This window comes from Choloepus didactylus, chromosome 7 (assembly GCF_015220235.1).
Source record: "Choloepus didactylus isolate mChoDid1 chromosome 7, mChoDid1.pri, whole genome shotgun sequence".
Taxonomy (NCBI): domain Eukaryota; kingdom Metazoa; phylum Chordata; class Mammalia; order Pilosa; family Megalonychidae; genus Choloepus; species Choloepus didactylus.
In genome coordinates this window covers 114709945-114731571 of record NC_051313.1, presented here as the reverse complement: position 1 = coordinate 114731571, position 21627 = coordinate 114709945, and the positions used below count along the sequence as shown (strand labels likewise).

The 21627-nt window shown below is 38.4% G+C and overlaps 1 protein-coding gene across 1 annotated transcript in view; it reads left to right on the top strand.

Moving 5' to 3' along the window:
• The first annotated feature begins 715 nt into the window (after window positions 1-715).
• C7H6orf89 (chromosome 7 C6orf89 homolog) overlaps window positions 716-21627 on the top strand; it is a 47367-nt gene continuing 26455 nt past the window's right edge. Inside the window, exon 1 of the mRNA XM_037842407.1 lies at window positions 716-843. Within this exon, the coding sequence (XP_037698335.1) occupies window positions 842-843 (2 nt within the window). The 5' untranslated portion in view covers window positions 716-841. The remainder of the gene's footprint in view (window positions 844-21627) is intronic.

Below are 21627 nucleotides of genomic sequence, written 5' to 3'. Positions count from 1 at the left end.
TTGTCTATCCCTACACCAATATCACACTGCCTTTATAACGAGATTTATTTGTCTGGACCCAGTAGCATTTTGTTTGCGCCTCTCTTATAGCAAGCAGTTAAGAACTTTGGCTCTAAAGACAGGACAGGAAAAGGAGTCTACAAAATCTCACGCAATTTAACCTCACCATAAATCTCAGCTTGGTCAGGTAGTATGATGTGGATAAACGTTGTGGGGCTATTTGTCTTAGGTCACTGAAGCGGTTTCATGAGGTAATGAATATAAAGCGTTCAGTAATGCTTACTCTGCTATAGAGTAGGCGCTCAATAAATGTTAATGAGCGGGCCAAGTGTAAATCTGAGTGATTTGTTTGCCTTTCTCTCTTTTACACTAGGAGCTCCCAGAGAGTAGGGGCTGCTGTCCATTTATGTATCCCTCCCACATCCAACCCTTATGCCTAAAACACTACTCGGTACGTAGTAGGGGGCTCAAAAAACACTTGTATGAATCACTTCACCCATGAAGTCGGTCGGCCCTGTGTGAAGTCAAAACCTGACGCACACAGGCACTACGGTGAATTGAGGAAGAAGGGCCAGAGCGCCAACGCGACGCCAGGGGGAGCAAGAGCCCGAGCTCTCCAGATCTCGCGACAGTTCCGGAAAGTGCCGCGACGTCGCGCCCTCTTGTTTTCGGCGGAAGCGCGGGGCGGGGAAACTGCTTAGTCTGAAGCGCACTGCCTACCTTTGGCGGGAGGTTGCTTCCGGGTTGCGTGTCCGGAAGCAGAAAGTTGTCAGTCTAGCCTCCTTGCCCGGTGGCTGCCGTCCCCGAGGCGGGAGGAGCCCGAAGGGGCACGGGCCCCCGCATGTGAGTGACTGGGGCCCGAGGCCGGGAGGGGGGAGGCCGACCTGTGACAGCCTCGCTGCCGCGCCCCTCTGTGACATTCTCGCTCAGCTGCTCTCTCATCTCTCCTGCCACCTCTTCCTCCGCGGTGACCCCTTTCCCTAATCTTTCGCGTTTCACAGGCTGACAGCATCCCCTGGCAGCTCTCCCGGGATCGTCACCCTTAAAACACCCCCCTTTTTTCTTTGGCTTCCGTAGGGGATAGCAAAACGGGGTCGGCCTTGATTGAACTTGTTTCGGAGGCGTCATAGCAAGGTCCAGATTTCACTGCCTTTTTGATAGATTTTTCAATCCTGAGAGCAGAGCAGATTCCCCGCTCCGAAACATCTTTTTAAAAATAATTGTTAAGCGGAGAAACACTGAGTATGGACTTCGTATGCGATAAACATGCATCTCATATTTCAGAAAGGAATAATACTTGGTTTATTGACACAGGTAAATGAGCTGTTCCTAATCTCCTTTTAGTACAATAAAATGCCTGCTTAGTGTTCTGTAGTATTTTAAGGTCACTAACCCTGCAGGCCACTGTTTCTGATTTAAGAGCCATCATAGCTTTGGTATTAAAAGTATTTAGTCACCAATCACCTTTTCATAAAGACTACTCCTAGATACTTAGTATTCTGACATTTTCTTGGTTGCTCATTTGGTAGTTCCCAGGGTGGAGACTTCTTTGGGCATCTCTTCTTTAACAAATTCATTGATTTGAATTTGAGTTGTCACAATTTTCTTAAGGAATGCCACACCTTTGGTTAAATAAATTAAACTTGGCTACATTGAAGTTTTGAGTGAAGTTTGATACAGCCCAACTTGCATACCACAGAGAGGCTGCCTGCCCTATCAGGCCCAATCTGCCTTGGACTGAACATTTTCAAGATTGGGTTTGAATCCCATTTCCTCCACAGCTATGCTGTAATCCCAGAGGAAATTGTCTGAGTGCTAAGGTTCCAAACCTGCCCACCTGAACTCTCATCAGGCTGAGGCATTTTTTTTTAATGAACAGAAATTAAAATGAACAAACCATTAGTTCCTCTAAATTAGTTTGGGAACAGAATGATCAATGTAGATCCCTCTATAAATTTGTTCAGATATTAGTCAGTTTCCATGTCTCTAAGGTAAATTTTCTGGCAAAGGAAAGGTTTTAATTTTCTGTCCTGAGTTTATTGTCTCTGTTTTATCTATGCTTTCAAAAAACTCACAATTTAGTGTGGGAGATAGACTAGGAAATAGATGTAATTTAGAGTGATAGCGTTATGTTTAAGGGTTAAAGGGGACAAAAATTGAAGTTGAAGAGTACTCATTGAAAAGGGCTTTGAGGGCTAGGCTTTCTAGACAGAGGAAATCATGGGTACAAAAGCAGAAAGATGTGAAATGGTGTGTTAGTGTAGAATGTGAGGAAGGATTGATGGGATGTGAGACTGGACAGGTTTGCAGTGACCAGATCAAAAAGGGCCATGCTAAGGAATTTGGACTTGATCTTACAACAACAGTAATTATTATTATTAACCATTTAATTTGGGTATTGGAACAGATATTTTAGATACATCATTTTGTTATCTCCTCAACTACATTGTGGGTTAGGCATAAATATTCCCATTTTATAAATGAAAACTCTTAGGCTTAAAGAGGTTAAGTAGTGTCTCATGGCCAAACAGTAGGTGGAAACTCTAGAATTTGTGTCTACCTCTTTTCCAACTCAAGAGCCTGTATTCCTAACCACCATTTTAAAGGGTGCCTCAGCAGGGGATGAGCAGTCATGGAAAGTGTTTTAAGTACTTGAGTAAAATAAACCAATTTGCATTTCAGGAAAATAATTTATGGACAGGGTGGAGGAAAGATTAGAGAGGAGAAGGATAAGAAGTATAGAGATTAACTATATCTTTATGGTGACCCATGTTGAAGACCTTAATAGTACCATTTTGTAGAGCTACAGAGGAGGTGATAAATATGAGAACTGTATAGAGAAGGTAGAATCTAGAGGATTTAATGTTTAGTTCATTGGTGGGGATGAGGAAGGACAGGTTTTTAATTTGGAGGATTAGCATTTCCATTAATCAGGAAAGGTTATAAAGGAGAAAGAATAGTTTATAGGGGGAAAGTGATAATGAATGTCAGTTATGGACATGTTACATGTAGAGGGCTATGGGAAATTTTGGATCAGGGTGTCTGGTAGGTAGTTAGAAAAATGGGGCTTGAACTACAGAGAGTTCTAGACTGGAGAGAGAGAGAGAGAGAGATTTGGGAATTACTACCTAGTAGCTGGTAGTTAAAGAAAGCCATGGAGGGAATGAGAAGAGGATCAAGGACAACTGTGGAGAATACTAGCATTCAGGGGTATATACTCTGGAAGAGAACAGGTGAATTATGCCAAGGTTTGAGAGTGCTTGAGGGGAGTAATGGGCAGCAGTGTCAGCTGCTGCAGACAAGTCAGGTAAGGTGATAACTGAAAAATGTACTTTGGACTTGGCTTTTAGAAAGCCGTTGGTGACATTACTGAGAGCATTTCAGTGGAGTGACAAAAACATGATTTCAACGGTTAATAGAAGAGAAGATTGAGAAACAAGAAATTGAGGTGATCTTAGCTCTGAAGGGAAGGAAGGAGAGAGTACTGAAAATCAAAGAGGAAGGATTTTTTTTTTTTTCTTTTAATAGCAGAGACTAGGAAAGGTAAGGGTGGGAACAGGTAGAGGAAGTTTAAACATGGGATGCTTCTACTTTATGTCAATGTCATAAAAGACCAAAAACAAACAAATAAAAACTGAGGGCCCGATCATGGGACTTGCCCTTATGAAGCTCGTTACTGCAAAGGAGAGTCTAAACTTGCATGTAGTTGTGCCTAAGAGTCTCCCCCTGAGTACCTCTTTGTTGCTCAGATGTGGCCCTCTCTCTCTCTAACTGAGCCATCTCAACAGGTGAACTCGCTGCCCTCCCTGCTACGTGGGACCCAACTCCCAGGGTTGTAAATCTCCCTGGCAATGCAGAATATGACTCCCGGGGATGAATGTGGACCCGGCATTGTGGGACTGAGAGCATCTTCTTGACCAAAAGGGGGATGCAGAATGAGACGAAATAGTTTCAGTGGCTGAGAGATTTCAAATGGAGTCGAGAGGTCACTCTGGTGGACATTCTTATGCACTATATAGATAACACCTCTTAGGTTTTAATGTATTGGAATAGCTAGAAGTAAATACCTGAAACTACCAAACTCCAACCCAGCAGTCTGGACTCCTGAAGACAATTATATAATAATGTAGATTACAAGGGGTCACAGTGTGATTGTGAAGACCTTGTGGATCACACCCCCTTTATCTAGTGTATGGATGAGTAGAAAAATGGGGATAAAAACTAAAGGACAAATGGGGTGGGATGGGGGGATGATTTGGGTGTTCTTTTTTCACTTTTATTTTTTATTCTTGTTCTGGTTCTTTCTGATGTAAGGAAAATGTTCAGAGATAGATTGTGGTGATGAACGCGTAACTATGTTATCATACTGTGGACGGTGGATTGTATACCATGGATGATTGTATGGTATGCGAATGTATTTCAATAAAACTGAATTTAATAAAAAAAAAAAACTGAGGGCCTCTTGTAGATTTAAGTAAACTAAAGAGACATGGCAGACGACTGCAGTATGATGTGTGATCATTGGTTGGATCCTGGACTTAAAGCTGTATGGACTTTTGGTGGACAGTTATGGAAATTTGAATATGGTCTAGATATCAGGTAATATTAGAGAATCATTAATTTTAATAGGAATGATAATGATGCCTATGGCTATATAGAATAATATCCTTATTAGGAGATGCATGTTGAAATATTTAGAAGTGATGACATGATGTGTTGCAATTAACTTTAAATGGTTCAGGTAAAAAAGTATGTGTGTGTGTGTGCGTGTGTATAATGTCTTTATACGTATATATGTGGAGAGAGAGAGAAAGCAATTATGGCCAAATGTTAACAGTTGGTGAAACTAGATGAAATGTATATTTCATTGTACTCTTATCAGTTTTTCTAGAGGTTTGAAATTTTTCAGAGTAATAAGTTGGGAGAAAAATGTAGAATCGAGGTTGTGCTCACATGATGGCTGTTATTTTCTTTCTGAAGTAGGAGATGACTTATTTTCATAGAGTGAGGAAAATATTAAACTCCCAGATGTCCAGAAAGAGTTCCATTAGATTGAAGTGATGATAAAAGCACAAAAAAGAATTCCTTTCATTGTACATTATAAGTGCTTACTACAGTTTTAAATCACTACTCTTTTAAATCATTAATCCTTTTATCAATTATTTTTGCTTTAAATATGAATTTTGTTTTTCCTTAGTGGATTTTGTCACAGTCCAAGAACAATGTTCATTTTTTTCCTTCAGTAGAACTTACCTTCATTGAGTGGGAATCACTAGATAAAATAGAATGGAAAATATTTATAACACTAAAGAGTGGAACCATGTCATGGAAAAAGAAAATGTAATATTCCTCTGCATATTGTTCCCATTGTTGAGGATTGACACTTAGATGGGCTTTTGAAGCTTCCTTTCTGAACTATAGTGTTTCCCCTTTTGTGTTTTAACTGGTTGAATCAGTATTGCATCTTAGAATTGCCTAGCTGGCATAGCTGCTTAAGTTTGGAAAACTGAGAACCTCCAGGGAAATGTCACATCAGTGTGTAGGATGTATTTATGTCAGCAGAGGAATTATTTCTCTATAGAATAGGACAAAGGAGAAGTTTTGCTATATTCTGACCTCTTCTCTTAACTTGTTTCTGCTTTGAACAAACATTTTTATTGATTAGATTCTGTCAGAGGCATTCTGTCAGATATGCCCCTACCCTGTTTCTTCATAGGCTGCGGAACATGAGACCCAAGAAGGGATTATAGAGGACATATCATCAGAACTGTCAGTTGCTTCCTTTGAGTCCTGAAGTACTCTAGAAGCGAAACAGCCCCCTGGTTAACTTTCCCTAGCCTCTCTCCAGAGCAGCACTATTAACATTTTGGGCTGGATAATTCTTTGTTGTGGGGAGCTGTTCTGTGCATTGTAGGATATTTAGCAGCGTCCTTGGCCTGTGCCCCTAGATGCCAGTAGTACTCCTCCAGTGTGACAATCAAAAATATCTCCAGACATTGCCATATATCCCCTGGGGGAGCAAAATTGCCACCAGTTGAGAACCACTGATCTAGCCAAAGCCAAAAGGAGTGCTTATCATCAAGAGTCCCAGGTGCAAGAAATACAACAAAAAGCAAAACGAAACAAAATAGAGTCCCAGGTACTCTGAGAAACTTTGCAAAATTACTACTAACTACCCTTCTGATAGTGTGAGAAGTGTATCAGACTCCCCAGGAAGAAGAATGTGTAGCTTGCAAAAGTAAATTCAGTACTGTAATATCATTGTATAGTTGAATTACCAGAAAAACAAAAACCCACCCTGTTGTTTTTTGCAATACAAACTGATGGTTGAATGAGATTTTTATGTCAAAAGAGGCATAGAGAGGAATGGAAGCTAAGTAGTCCCCCTGGAACAACTAAAAAAAAAACAGAAACAGCTGGTAAATAATCCGGAATAACTGCAGGGGGACAGACGTGACTGTCCACTCATCATACACCAACGTGAATTGGGAGGAATGCCCAAGATCACAGCATAAAATCTAACCCTGTCGAGCAGAGCAAATGCCAAGAGGCCAAAAACAACAGAAAATCTCAATGCGTATGATAAAACCAGACGATATGGAGAATCCCAACTCCAAACACACAAATCAGGTTGTCAGAACAGACAACGTACCTCACACAATTAATCAAAGAACTACAATTGAGGAACGAAAACATGGCAAACGATCTAAAGGACATCAGGAAGACCATGGCCCTGGATATAAGCGACATAAAGAAGACCCTAGAAGAGCATAAAGAAGACATTGCAAGAGCAAATAAAAAAAAATAGGAGATCTTATGGAAATAAAAGAAACTGTTGGCCAAATTAAAAAGACTCTGGATATTCACAATACAAGACTAGAGGAAGCTGAACAACATCTCAGTGTCCTAGAAGTCCACAGAACAGAAAATGAAAGAGCAAAAGAAAGAATGGAGGAAAAAATCAAAAAAATCAAAATGGATCTCAGGGATACGATAGATATAATAAAACATCCAAACTTAAGACTCATTGGTGTCCCAGAAGGGGAAGAGAAGGGTAAAGGTCTAGAAAGAGTGTTCAAAGAAATTGTTGGGGCAAACTTCCCCAACCTTATACACAGTATAAATACACAAAGCATAAATGCCCAGCAAACTCCAGATAGAATAAATCCAAATAAACCCACTCCAAGACATATTCTGATCAGACTCTCAAATACTGAAGAGAAGGAGCAAGTTCTGAAAGCAGCAAGAGAAAAGCAGTTCACCACATACTAAGGAAACAACGTAAGACTAAGTTGTGACTATTCAGCGGCCACCATGGAGGCGAGAAGGCAGTGGCATGGCATATTTAAAATTCTGAGAGAGAAAAATTTCCAACCAAGAATACTTTATCCAGCAAAACTCTCCTTCACATTTGAGGGAGAGCTTAAATTTTTCACAGACAAACAAATGCTGAGAGACTTTGCCAATAAAAGACCTGCCCTACTTCAGATTCTAAAGGGAGCCCTACCAACAGAGAAACAAAGAAAGGAGAAAGAGATATAGAGAATTTTAACAGACATATATAGTACCTTACATCCCAAAGCACCAGGACACTCATTTTTCTCTAGCAATCACGGATCTTTCTCCAGAAGGGACCATAAGCTGGGACATAAAACAAACCTCAAGAAATTAAAGAAAAAACAACAACAACAATTGAATATACTCAAAGCACATTCTCCAACCACAATGGAATACAAATAGAAGTCAATAATTTTTGAACTGTAACTCCACTATTTACTTCCTACATGATATAAAATACACAAACTCTAATGACAAATCAGTGGTTTTGAACTCAATGTAAAATATGTAATTTTAGACAACTATATAAAGGGGGAATGGAGGAGTATAGGAACATAGTTTATATGTCCTATTGAAGTGAAGGTGGTATCAAAGAAAAACAAGATTCATATGGATTTAAGAGGTTAATTTTAAGCCCCACAGTAAACACAAAGAAATTATCAGAGAATATAACCATAGAGACGAAAAGTAGAGTTTGGGTTAAGAGAAATGGGGGAAGGGGCAATGGGGAGTTAAGAAATGAGTGTAGGGTTGCTGTTTGAGGTGAAGGGAAATTTCTAGTAATGGATGGTGGGAAAGAGCATTACAACATTCTAAATGTGATCAATCCCACTAATGGAAGGCTACGGAGGGGGTGAAATGGGAAGATTTAGGCTGTATGTATGTTTCCACAACTGGAAGAAAAAAGAAGTCTAAATAGATAACGATTCAATGCCAAGGATGAACTTGGATGGAATTGGAAGATAGAGGACAGGAGGCTCAAAGGGACACGGTTGAGACATAAGGTAAAGGAAATATAGAATGTAAGCTTTGTATCATTGTTGAATCTCTTGTACTTCTTAGTTGTCTTAATGGGATTGCATAAAAGAATGTTCTTGTTCATGGGAAGTGTATAAGTGAATTATAGTGTATGTTCAAGGATGTGTGCAGCTAGCTCTCATGTTCAGAGGACAGAGCAATAGATGATGGATGATAGATAGGGAGGGAGTAAGGGAGGGAGGGAAAGAAATAGCGATGTGACAGCATGTTTAAGTTGGTGGATTGGGCAGTCGGGGGGAGGGGGGTCAGGGTATGATGGAATTCTGTCTATGGGGTTAGTATTGTTTTTGCAACTGCTCCTATAGCTTTGGATTTATTTAAAAAAAATAACATTTGGTCTATCAGTTTGGTAAAAGTGTAAAAGATTGTTATATTTTTATTAGGTGGAGGAAAATGTCATGAACCCTCTGGGGAAGTGGAGGGCATTTATACAATATTTACTGAAATTTGCAGTGTATCCATTTTCAACCCAGGGAGTTCACTGTACCATCATTTGTAACAGCAGAAACTTGGAAAAAAGCAAATTGTCCTTCAGTAGATGATTTGTTTTTCTTATTCCTTTGTTTGGATAGGGTTTATTAATTTTCTTGGGGTATGGTAGGAACATGTTGGAAGCAAAGTAGTTATTTTAGGTTTTCTGTTTTTCTTAATCCTTTGCTTTGTTTTGTTTGAAATGTATGTCTTTTGTTGCTTGTTTTAATTTTTTGATAAATAAACTTCATAAAATTAAAAAAAAAAGTTTACAAAGTTTACAAAACAGTCATCTAAAAGGGTGACAATGAATCCTCCTTTTAGCCTTATCTGGACTTCTGGCCCCCTTTATGACTCTTCTAAGGACACCAGTGTGATATTCTTTTCTCCCCAAGGGATACCTGCATGTGTCCCCCACCTTCCAAATACACACACTTTAAGTTTTTTTACTGGAGAGGTTTTGCTTCTAGAAATTTCATTGTTCTCCTTTCTGGATTGTCCTGGTTTGGAGCCCATAAAAGGCCATGTTCTCTCTTTTTTATTTAATTCAGTTTTACTGTGATATATTCACATATCATACAATCATCCACAATGTACAATGAGTTGTTCACAGTACCACTGTATAGTTGTGCTTCATCACTACAATTTTTGAACATTTTCATTATGCGAAAAACATAAAAATAAGAATAAAAATAAAAGTAAAAAAGAACACCTGATACACCCCATCCCCCCCATCCCACCCTATTTTTCAATTAGCTTTTATCCCCATTTTTCTACTCATCTGTCCATACACTGGATAAAGGGAGTATGAACCACAAGGTTTTCACAGTCACACAGTCACACCATGTAAGATACATGTAGTTACATAACTGTCTTCTAGAATCAGGGTTACTGGGTTGCAGTTTCACAGTTTCAGGTGTTTCCTTCTAGCTCTTCCATATACACTAAAAACTACAAAGGAATATCTATATAGCACATAAGGATACCCTCCAGAATGACCTCTCGACTCCATTTGAAATCTCTCAGCCACTGAAACTTTATTTTGTTTCATTTCTCTTACCCCTTTTGGTCAAGAAGACTTTCCAATCCCACAGTGCCAGGTCCAGACTCATCCATAGGAGTCATGTACCATGTTGCCAGGGAGATTTACACTTTTGGAAGTCAGGTCCCATGTAGTAGGGAGGGCAGTGAGTTCACCTGCTGAGTGAGCTTAGAGAGAAGCCACATCTGAGCAACAAAAGAGGTTCTCTGTAGGAGACTCTTAGGCACAATTATAAGTAGGCTTAGCCTCTCCTTTGCAGTAACAAGCTTCGTGAGGGCAAGCCCCGAGATCAAGGGCTTGGCGTACTAGATTGGTTGTCCTCAATGCTTGTGACAATATAAGCTATTCGCCAGGTAGAAAAGTTTAATATTTCTGCATTTTTCCCCAGTTCCTCAGCGGGGCCCTGAAAATACATTTTTATTCCCTGCCCACATTACTTTGGCATGTATTGGGGTTTCACCTAACCTGTACAAACCTGTCAGATCTTACTTCCTGTTCTAAGTTCCATGTAATTATGGTGTTTGAATAAACTGACCGTTCAAGTTAAATTGTTTAGTGTGCTACAGAAAAAAATAGATCCTGCGCCAAATAAACATCTCTTCCCTTGGTCTCATACAGAAGTTGAAGTTTTAAAGCACAGTTCATATCTTCCTTTACCCTTTGGCCTGATTTGCCAAGGCATGTTCTTTTAATCCATCCCTGTGGGTATAGATCTATTGTGGGTGGGACCTTTTTATTCAATTGAGATGTGACCTAGCCCATTCAAGGTGGGTCTTAATACTTTACTGGAGCCCTTTATGAGAGCACAAAGAGGGAAATGCCCAGAGACATTTTGGAGAGAGCCATTGAAACCAGAACCCAGAAGAAAAGGACCAGCAGACATCGCCATGTATCTTCCCACATGACAGAGGAACTCCGGATGCCAACAGCCTTTCCTCAGAGAAGGTATCTTCCTCTTTGTACCTTAATTTGAACATTTTCATGGGCTTAGAACTGTAAATTTGTAAATTAATAAATCCCTGTTCCGGTTTGCTGAAGCTGCTGCTATGCAAAATAGCAGAAATGGATTGGCTTTTATAAAGGGGATTTACTAGGTTATAATTGACAGTTCTAAGACCATAACAGTGTCCAAACTAAGGCACCAAGAGGATACCTTCACTGAAGGAAGGCCAGTGTTATCCGGAACACCTTTGTCAGCTGGGAAGGCACGTGGCTGGCATCTCCTGGTCCTTTGCTCCTGGGTTGCGTTTCAACATGGCTTTCTCCAAAATGTCTCTGGTCTTTGTCTCTCTTTGCTTCTCTCAGCTTTCTGCTTGGTTCTCCTGGGGCATTTCTTTCTAGGCATGTGGGGGTCCTCTCTTAGCTTCTCTGGGGCAAATTCTGGGTTTCATTTCTTGGCTTAGCATCTCCAAACATCCATTGCCTGCATCTCCCAGTGTCTCGAAGTGTGAGGGTCTGTGTCAGCTCTTGAGCTCCCTTAAGTACTCCAGTGAACTAATCAAGGTATGGACCCCTGAATGGGTGGTGTCCACACCTTCATGGAAATAATTTAAGCAAAGGTCTCACCCACTGTTGGGTAACTCACATATCCATGGAAACACTCAATCAAAAGGTTCCACTGTAATCAAAAGACTAATAAGTCTGCCCCCACAAGCTTGCATTAAAGAACATGGCTTTTGTGAGGGATAGAATAGATTCAAACCAGCACAACCCCCATTGTAAAAGCCAACCCATTTCTGGTATATTGCATTCCAGCAGCTTTAGCAAACTGAAACATGGATCCTTTCTGGTTGTCTGCTGAGTTTTAATGAATTTTGGCTGGTATTATTGGATAGTTAAATGAACATTATCTTTGCCTCTTTTCATAGAATGTCTTTGTTAATTTAATCAGGAAAATGCCGTCTTTGGACTAACTGGTCACAAAACAAAGATGGGAAAAATATTATAAGTTGTCACTTTACTCTTTTTCCAGGAACCATTGTAGTCAGTCACTTTCCAGTTTTTAGCCTCTCAGCTTTGATAATTGAGGGACATGGTGGTGTGGTTTCAGGACTGCCCACTCAGAATAGGAAAATACTTTTGTAAGAGAGGCTGCATGCATAAAGGTTAAAAGCACCAACCATGAATACAAGCAAACTTTGTTTCATATCCTTGCAAGTTAGGAAAACTTGCTGAGCCTCAGCTCAACACCTGTGAAATGGGATTAATCACACCTTCCTTATGGGACCACTGTGATGATTCACTTAAATTATGTTTCTGGAGTGCTTAGCTCAGCACCTGGCATATAGGGTGGGAATGGGAAATGGTAAAATAGTAATATAACTGGACATGTCTTTTAGTTCCTAATGCAATTATTTTTTTCTCCCTCTTGAAGTGCTCATAGGCTTTTAGGATTTGATGCTAGAGGGAACATTAAAGACCTTTGGTCCAACTGTCTTACGTTTTGGTTGAAGATATAGATCAGGAAAGGTGAGGTGATATCCAAAATCGTTTGATAAGGATTGACAGAGCTTGGATAAAAACTCAGGCTTCTTCTCTCCCAGTCCAGTGCAGCTTCCACTCTTCCACATATAGTGTTCCAATAGAACTCTATGGAGAACCAAAAAATCACTCTCAGCTTGTGTGGCAAATAATGCCGTACTTCCTCTTTGGGGCACTGTGGCCCTCCATGGCTGCAAATCTTTGCCTTGTTATATGCCCAGTTAATGTTCCTTAGGAGTAGCTGTGGGCTTTTTAAGATTATAAAATGAATACAGGAAAAGTTTAGAAAATATGCAAAAGCACAAGGATAATAAAAATCATCTATACTCTCAACTCCCACAGATCATCTACTCCTGGCTATTTTAAATGGAGATGGTACATCTTAATTCATGTTTGTTTTTTGTTAGCATGGTTCTTAATGCTTTGCAGTCCTTCATGGCCTCTAACACAAATGGCTTAGTGAAGAATATGAGTCAGAGGTGAGGCTCAGGTGCCAACCAACAGGGTGGTCTCAGATGTCACCCCCCACCTGGAAATTAAGACATTTGTGTTGGATGATAGTTGTGTTTTATGTATGCTAACAAGAGGTTGCAAGTAGTTTACAGTGGTTAAGAAATGCATTAAGAGAATCTTCTATTGAAAAGAACCTTTTATAGAAGGATTCCTAAAAGAATCCTTTTGTAATGTGAATTATTACTGCCCACCTCCAGTTTATCATTATCTTTGTCAACAAGTTTTGTGAATGCCTGTTATGAGCCAGACATTACATCATAGTAAGGATATATAGAGGAATAAGATGTTTCCTGTTGTCACATAATGTAGAGTTCAGAGGCTGGCCAGTGGGGGTACGAGTGGAATATAGACAATGCAAAATAATAAATACCACAACAGAAGTGAGTTCAAATTCTACGCATACACATTTTTTAACACCTTTATTGAGATATATTTTCATTTTGCCATAAAATTAAAGTGTACAATTCAGTGATTTTTAGTATATTCACAAAGTTGTGTAAATATCTCCACAATCTAAGTTTAGAACATTTTCATCACTCCAGAAAGTAACTGTTAACAGTCATTCCCCATCCTTCCCACCCCTACCCCTAGGCAACCACTAATAAATGTACTTTCTGTCTCTGCAGATTTGCCTATTCTGGACTTTTCATATAAATGGAATTTCATAATATGTGGTCTTGAATTTCCACTTTCATGTGTACAATTCAGTGATATTAACGGTCACAGTAGTGTGCTACCACCACTACCACCTATTACCAAAACTTTTCCGCTATCCAAAATAGAAACTTTGTCCTGTTGAGCAATAACTTCCTGTTATAGTTTCCTTGGCTGCTCAAGCAAATACTACCATGATATGGGTCAGTTTAAACAATGGGAATTTATTTGCTCATGGTTTGAGCCTGGGAAAAAGTCCAAATCAAGGCATCATCTTGCTTTCTTCCCGAAGATTGCTGTTTTGGGGCTGGCTGCTGGCGGTATTTGGTGCAGAGTAAAGTCTCCTGGCCTCTCCCTTCTCTTCTGGATTCCGTTGATGTTCATCTTCTTGCCTCCTGTGGCTTTCTCTCTGTCTGAATTTCATTCTGCTTTTAAAAGCCTTTGGTAATAGGATTAAGACCCATCCTGATTGGGCTGGGCTACACCGTAACTGAACTAACCTCAAAGAAATCTTGTACTTACATTGTATTCACACCCCCAGGAATGGCTTAAATTAAAGACTGTGTTTTTCTGGGGTACATACAGCTTCAAACCACCACACTTTCCATCCCTCCATCCTGGTAACCTGTAATCTACCTTTTGTTCCCATGTATTTGCTTATTCTAGGTATTTCATACACGTGAAATTATACAATATTTTTCCTTTTGTGTCTGGCTTATTTCACTCAAGATGATGTCTTCAAGGTTCACTTAACATGTTTTCAAGGTTCGTCTGTGTTGTAACATATTTTGGTACTTCATTCCTTTTTATTGTCCAATAATACTCTATTGCATGGATATATTATTTTTTATTCATTCCCCAAAGCCCAAATGACGGACGTTTGGATTGTTTCCACTTATGGGCTGTGTTCTGGTTTGCTGAAGTTGCCATTATGCAAAATACCAGAAATGGATTGGCTTTTATAAGGGGGATTTATTAGGTTACAAATTTACAGTTCTAAGGCTATGTAAGTGTCCAAACTAATGCATCATCAAGAGGATACCTTTACTGAAGGAAGGCCAATGGTGTCGGAACACCTCTGTCAGCTGGGAAGGCACATGGCTGGCATCTGCTGTTCCTTTGTTTCCGAGTTCTGGTTTCAAAATGACTTTCTCCGGAATGTCTCTGGGCATCTGTCTTTGGTTCCTGTCTCTCAGCTCCCATGCGTCCTTGCTTCTTTCTCCCAGGATGTTTCTCTCTAAGCATCTGGGAGTCTCTCTTCGCTTCTCTGTGGCAAACTCTGGGCTTTATCTTTTAGCTTAGCATCTCCAAACAGCCTTCTGTCTGCATCTCCAAGCATCTCCAAGCTTCAGCAAGCACCTATATTGACTCCTGAGCTCTCTTAAGTACTCCAGTGACTCAATCAAGACCCAACCTGAATGGGTGGGGTCCACACCCCATGGAAATAATCTAATCAAAAGGTCTCACCCTCAGTTGGATGTGTCACATCTTCATGGAAATACTCAGTCGAAAGTTTCCACCCTAATCAAAAGACTAATAAGTCTGCCTCACAAGATTGCATTAAAGAACATGGCTTTTCTGGGGGATATAATATATTCAAACCAGCACAGGCTATGATGAACAATGCTGCTATTAACATTTGGGTACCAGTTTTTCTGTAGGCATATGTTTTCATTGCTCTTTGGTACATTCAAGTAGTCACATCATTGGGTCTTGTTGTAACTCTATGTTTAACTTTTTGAGGAACTGCCACTATTTTCCAAAGTAGCTGTACCATTTGCATTCCCACCAGCAATGTCCAATTTCTCCCCATCCTTGCTAAAACTTGTTATTGTCTCTCTTTTTGATTAGAGCAGTCCTAGTGGGTGTGAGGTGGTATCTCATTGTGGTTTTGATTTGCGTTTCCCTGATGGTTAAAGATGTTTAACATCTTTTCATATGCTCATATGTATATTTTCATTTCAAATGTCTTTCAAATTCTTTGCCCATTTTTAAATTTTTATTGATTGATTTGAAAGAGTCCTTTAAGTATTCTGGATAATAGTCTCTTATCAGTTTTATTATTTGCAAATATTATTTGTAGTATATAAGTTTTAAATTTTGATGTAGTTCAGTTTATTAGTTTTTTTTTTTTTTCAGTTTATTAGTTTTTTGTGTGTCACTTGTGCTTTTGCTGTCATATCTAAGAAACCATTGCCTAATCCCTGCTCATGGTGATTTACTCCTGTGTTCTCTTCTAAGAACTTCATGGTTTTAGCTTTTAAATTTAGGTCTATGATCTATTTTGAGTTAATTTTTGTATATGGTATAAAGGAGAGGTCCAGTTTCATTCTTTTTTGTATGGATAGATATTCATCTCAGGACCAATCATTGAAAATAAATACACACTTTGAAATAGAGTTTGCACCATCCTTGTATCTGAGCTTTGAAACGAAGACCTTATGTGGCCTTAAAGAAACAGTTTCAGCAAGGGCAGAGAATTTGGGAAAAGAATGTGTGCCTCCTCTAGTGTTTGGGGTTCCTTGCTTCTTCCATCCCCCAGGTCTTCAAAGTCTAGATTACCTGCCTGTTAATCCACCATCAGAAGTCTGAATCTGATTTAATTTATTTGGGTTGGGGCCCAGGTATGGGCTTTTTGAGGTTAGAAGCACTTTGGAGATGAAGTATATGAAATAAGAAAATGCTCTAGATTAAAAAAAAAGTCTAATAGAAGAGAACATAATCCCCAAACACTGTTCTTCCTTATACAAATGAAGAAAAATATTATTATTCTGTAACCCAAGCACTTGTTAAAAAAGACGTATTTAATTTCATTTTGCAAATAATACAAAGAAAACTGTATTATTAGTTTTTACTTTTTATTCTCTGGCTACTGTTAAACAATCTGACTTTAAAATAACTATGAGAACACAAACTGAATTCACTTGAAATTAGTTAAAGATTAGGTCTTTTAGGTATATAAAATATAGTGCCCCTAATAGTCTAAAATTGTATTGGAGGTAATGCATGAGAACTGTAATTTGGAAGGTCTAAAGTGTTCCCAGGCTATGGTTTTTGTCTGAAGTCCTTGCTCTGTTAGGAACAAAGCTTATCAGCATGTTCCTCGCTGTAAATCTTGCCTTTAGGGATCAGTTCCTCCTCTTGTGTTGCTAGAAGGTCTATCTGATGCAATTGGAAAGAAATAATTATCAACAACACTCTTCATGTTCCATTTCTTTTAATTTTAGTAAATTACCAGTAGATCTCTTTTTATTGGTTTCAGAAATCTTTCTGATGGCATTAGTGTTTCTCATTCCCATTAGGGATCTGCTGTGCTCTAGACCAGTATTCCTCAACCTGTGTTTGGGGACCAGTGCTGGTCTGTAAGCTTTCTCTTACTAGCTCACAATCACATAACATTTAAAAACTTGTATGGTGGGGTGACATCATCAACATGACAATGTAAGACATTGTAATACATCCCCTGGAAAAGTTTCCCCTCAGAATCAACTAATAAAAGGACAAATCCCACTTGCTTGGATCTCTGGAATACAATAGAGACTGGAGAGGGACTTCACAAACACTGAATCTAAGAAAAAGAAGAAGAAAAAGAAAAAAAACACACACACCAAAGTCAGGTAGGAGATTTACATCCTGGACCTGCCAGTCTGGACCACTCCCCCTTACTTGATCCCGCACAGCTTAAGAGTCACACAGAGGCATCACGGTCCGGGTCTCCTGCTGAGGATGCAGACCGTAGACCCAAAGACATAAATAGGTTGAAAGTGAAAGGATGGAAAAAGATAATCAGTGCAAATAGTAACTAAAGGAGAGCTGGGGTAGCTATAATAATATCAGACAAAATAGACCTTAAGTCAAAAGCTGTTAAGAGAGACAAGGAAGGACACTATATATTAATAAAAGGGTCACTTCACCAAGAAGAAATAACAATCATAAATATTTATATACCTAACAACATGCCCCAAAATACATGAGGTAAACACTGTAAAAACTGGAGGGAAACAACTCTACAATAACAGTTGGAGACTTGAGTACACCACTCTCATCAATAGATAGAAATCTAGACAGGAGATCAATAAGGAAATAGAGAACTTGAATAATAAGATAAATGAACTAGATCTAACCGATATATACAGAACACTGCACCCCAAAACCGCAGGATATACATTCTTCTCAAGTGCACATGGATCCTTCTCCAGGATAGACCACATGTTGGTTCACAAAGAACGTCTCAAAAAATTTAGAAAGATTGAAATTACACAGTGCATCTTCTCTGACCACAATGGAATGAAGCTAGAAATCAATAACATACAGAGAACTGGAAAATCTACAAATATATGGAAGTTAAATAACATACTCTTAATCAGTGGGTCAAAGAAGAAATTACAAGGGAAATCAGTAAATATCTTGAGATGAATGTAGATGAGAACACAACATATCAAAACTTATGGATACAGTGAAGGAAATGCTGAGACGGCAATCTATAGTCATATATGCTTACATTAAAAAGAAGAAAGCTAAAATCAAAAACTTAACTGCACACCTGGAGGGACTAGAAAAAGAGCTGCAAACTAAACCCCCAAAAAAGCAGAAGGAAAGAAATAATAAAGATTGACTAGAAATAAATGAAGCAGAGGATTAAAAAAGAAAAAAACAATAGAGAGCAATAACAAAACCAAAAGTTAGTTCTTTGAAAAGATCAGTAAAATTGACAAACCTTTAGTTAGACTGCCAACAAAAAAATAGAGAAGACGCAAATAAATAAAATCAGAAATGATAGGGCATTACTACTGACCCCACAGAAATAAAAAGGCTCAAAAGAGGGTACTATAAGCAACTGTATGCCAACACATTAGACAACCTAGATGAAATGGACAAATTCCTAGAAACACACAAACAACCTACACTGCCTCTAAAAGAAATAGATCTCAATAGAACACTTACAAATAAAGAGATTGAATCAGTCATCAAAAACCTCCCAACAAAGAAAAGCCCAGGTCCAGACGGCTTCACAGGTGAATTCTACCAGACATTCCAAGAAGAATTAATACCAATCCTGCTGAAACTCTTCCAAAAACTTGAAGAGGAGGGAGCCCTACCTAATGCATTCTGTGAGGCCAACATCACCTTAATACCAAGGCCAGATAGAGATACCACAAGAAAAGAAAATTATAGACCTATTTCTCTTATAGATGCAAAAATCCTAGAAAAATACTAGCAAATTGAATCCAACAGCACATTAAAACAATTATACACCATGATCAAGTGGGATTTATCTCAGGTATGCAAGGGTTGTTCAACATAAGAAAATCAATTAATGTAATACACCACATTAACAAAATGAAGGGAAAAAAAAGCCACATGATTTCAAAAATTGATTGTGTTGATTGCACAACTATATGATGATACTGCGAACAGTTGTACACTTTGGATGATAGTATAGTATGTGAATATATCTCAATAAAATTGCATTTAAAAAACCACGTGATCATCTCAATTAGTGCAGAAAAGGCATTTGACAAAATTTGGCATCCTTTCTTGATAAAAACACTGAAGGGCATATATGAAAAACCCATAGCTAACATCATACTCAGTGATGAAAGACTGAAAGCTTTCCCTCTAAGATCTGGAACAAGACAAGGATGCCCACTGTTACCACTGTTATTCAACGTTATATTAGAAGTTCTAGCCAGGGCAATTAGGCAAACAAAATAAAGGCATCTAAATTGGAAAGGAAGAAGAAAAACCCTTACTATTTGCAGGTAACATTATCCTATATATAGACAGTCCAAAAACTACAACAAAGCTACTAGAGCTAATAAATGAATGCAGCCAAATGGTGGGTATGAGATCAATATGCAAAAATCAGTAGTGTTTTTATAACTAGTAATGAGCAATCTGAGGAGGAAATCAAGAAAAATTCCATTTACAACAGCAACTAAAAGAATCAAATATCTAGGAGTAAATTTAACCAAGGATTAAAGGACCTATACACAGAAAACTATAAAACTTTGCTAAAAGAAACCAAAAATCTAAATAAATGGAAGGACATTCCATGCTCATAGATCAGAAAGACTAAATATTGTTAAGATGTTAATTCTACCAAAATGATTTAGAAATTCAACGGAGTCCCTATCAGAATTCCAAAAGCATACTTTGCAGAAATGGAAAAGCCAATCATCAGATTTATTGGGAAGGGTAACAGGCCCTGAAAAGTCTAAACCATCTTGAAAAAGAACAAAGTTGGAGGACTCACACTTCCTTACTTTAAAGCTTATTACAAAGCTACAGTGGTCAAAACAGCATGGTCCTGGCCTGAGGACAGATATATAGATCAATGGAATTGAATTGAGAGTTCAGAAATATACCCTTACATCTATGGCCAACTGATTCTTTTTAATGCAATTTTATTGAAATACATTCACATACCATACAGTCATCCAAAGTGTACAATCAGTTGTTCACAGTATCATCATATAGTTGTGCATTCATTGCCACAATTTTTGAACATTTTCATTACTCCAAAAAAATAAAAATAAAAGTAAAAAAGAACACCCCAAACATCTCATACCCCTCCCCCACTAGTATTCATTTACTTTTTGTCCCCATTTTTCTACTCATCTATCCATACACTGGATAAAGGGAGTGTGAGTCACAAGGTTTTCACAATCACACAGTCATCCCGTATAAGCTATATAGTTACACAGTCGTCTTCAAGAATCAAGGCTGCTGGATTGCAGTTCAACAGTTTCAGGTATTTCTTTCTAGCTATTTTAATACACTAAAAACTAGAAAGGGATATCCATATAATGTATAAGAATAACCTCCAGAATGACCTCTCGATTTTTGACAAGGTCACAGTTCTACTAACTTGGGAAAGAATAGTCCCTTCAACAAATGTTGGGAGAACTGGATATCCATATGCAAAAGACTGAAGGAAGACCCCTATCTTAAATCATATGCAAAAATTAACTCAAAATGGATCAAAGACCTAAGTATAAGAAACAGAACCATAAAACTCCTAGAAGAAGCATATTGAAACATCTTCAGATCTTGTATTAGGCAGTGGTTTCTTAGACATTATATCCAAAGCATGAGCAACAAAAGAAAAAAATAGATAAATGAGACTCCATCAAAATTAAAAACTGTTTGTTCCTCAAAGGAATTTGTCTTCAAAGTAAAATGACAACTTACTCAATGGGAGAAAATATTAGGAAACCACATAACAGATGAAGGTTTAATATCCAGAATATATAAAGAAATCCTTCAACTTAACAACAAAAAGACAACCCAGTTAAAAAATGGGCAAAAGACTTGAATAGACATTTCTCCAAGGAGGATATACAAATGGCTAAAAAGAACATGAAAAGATATTCAACATCTTTAGCTGTTAGGGAAATGGAAATCAAAACCACAGTGAGATACCATTTCTCACCCCCTAAATGGTTATTATTGAAAAAACAATGTTACTAGTGTTGGAGAGGATGTGGAGAAATAGGAACACTTATTCATTGCTAGTGATAATGTAAAATGGTGCAGCCAATGTGGAATAGTTTGGCAGTTCCTTGGAAAGCAAAATATAGAATTACTGTATGACCCACCTGGCAATCCTACTATTAGTTACATACCCAAAATAATTGAAACCAGAGACTCGAACAGATATTTGTGCACCGATGTTCACAGCATTATTCACAGTTGCCCAAAGATGGAAGCAACCCATGTGTCCATCAACCAATGAATAAACAAAATGTATATATGCATACAATGGAATATTCTTCAGCATTAAAAAGGAATGAAGTTCTGATTCAAGCGACAATGTGGTTGAACATTGAAGACATCATGTTGCATGAAATAAGCCAGACACAAAAGGAGAAATATTGTATGATCTCACTGATATGCAATAATTAGAATAAGCCAACTCAGGGTCAAATCTAGAATATAAGTTACGAGGAGCTGGGTTGGGGGTAGGGAATGGGGAGTTAATGCTTAAATTGTACAGTTTCTATTTGAGTTGATTGTAAAGTTTTTGGTAATGGATGGTGGTGATGGTAGCACAACATTGTGAATGTAATTAACAGCACTGAATTATA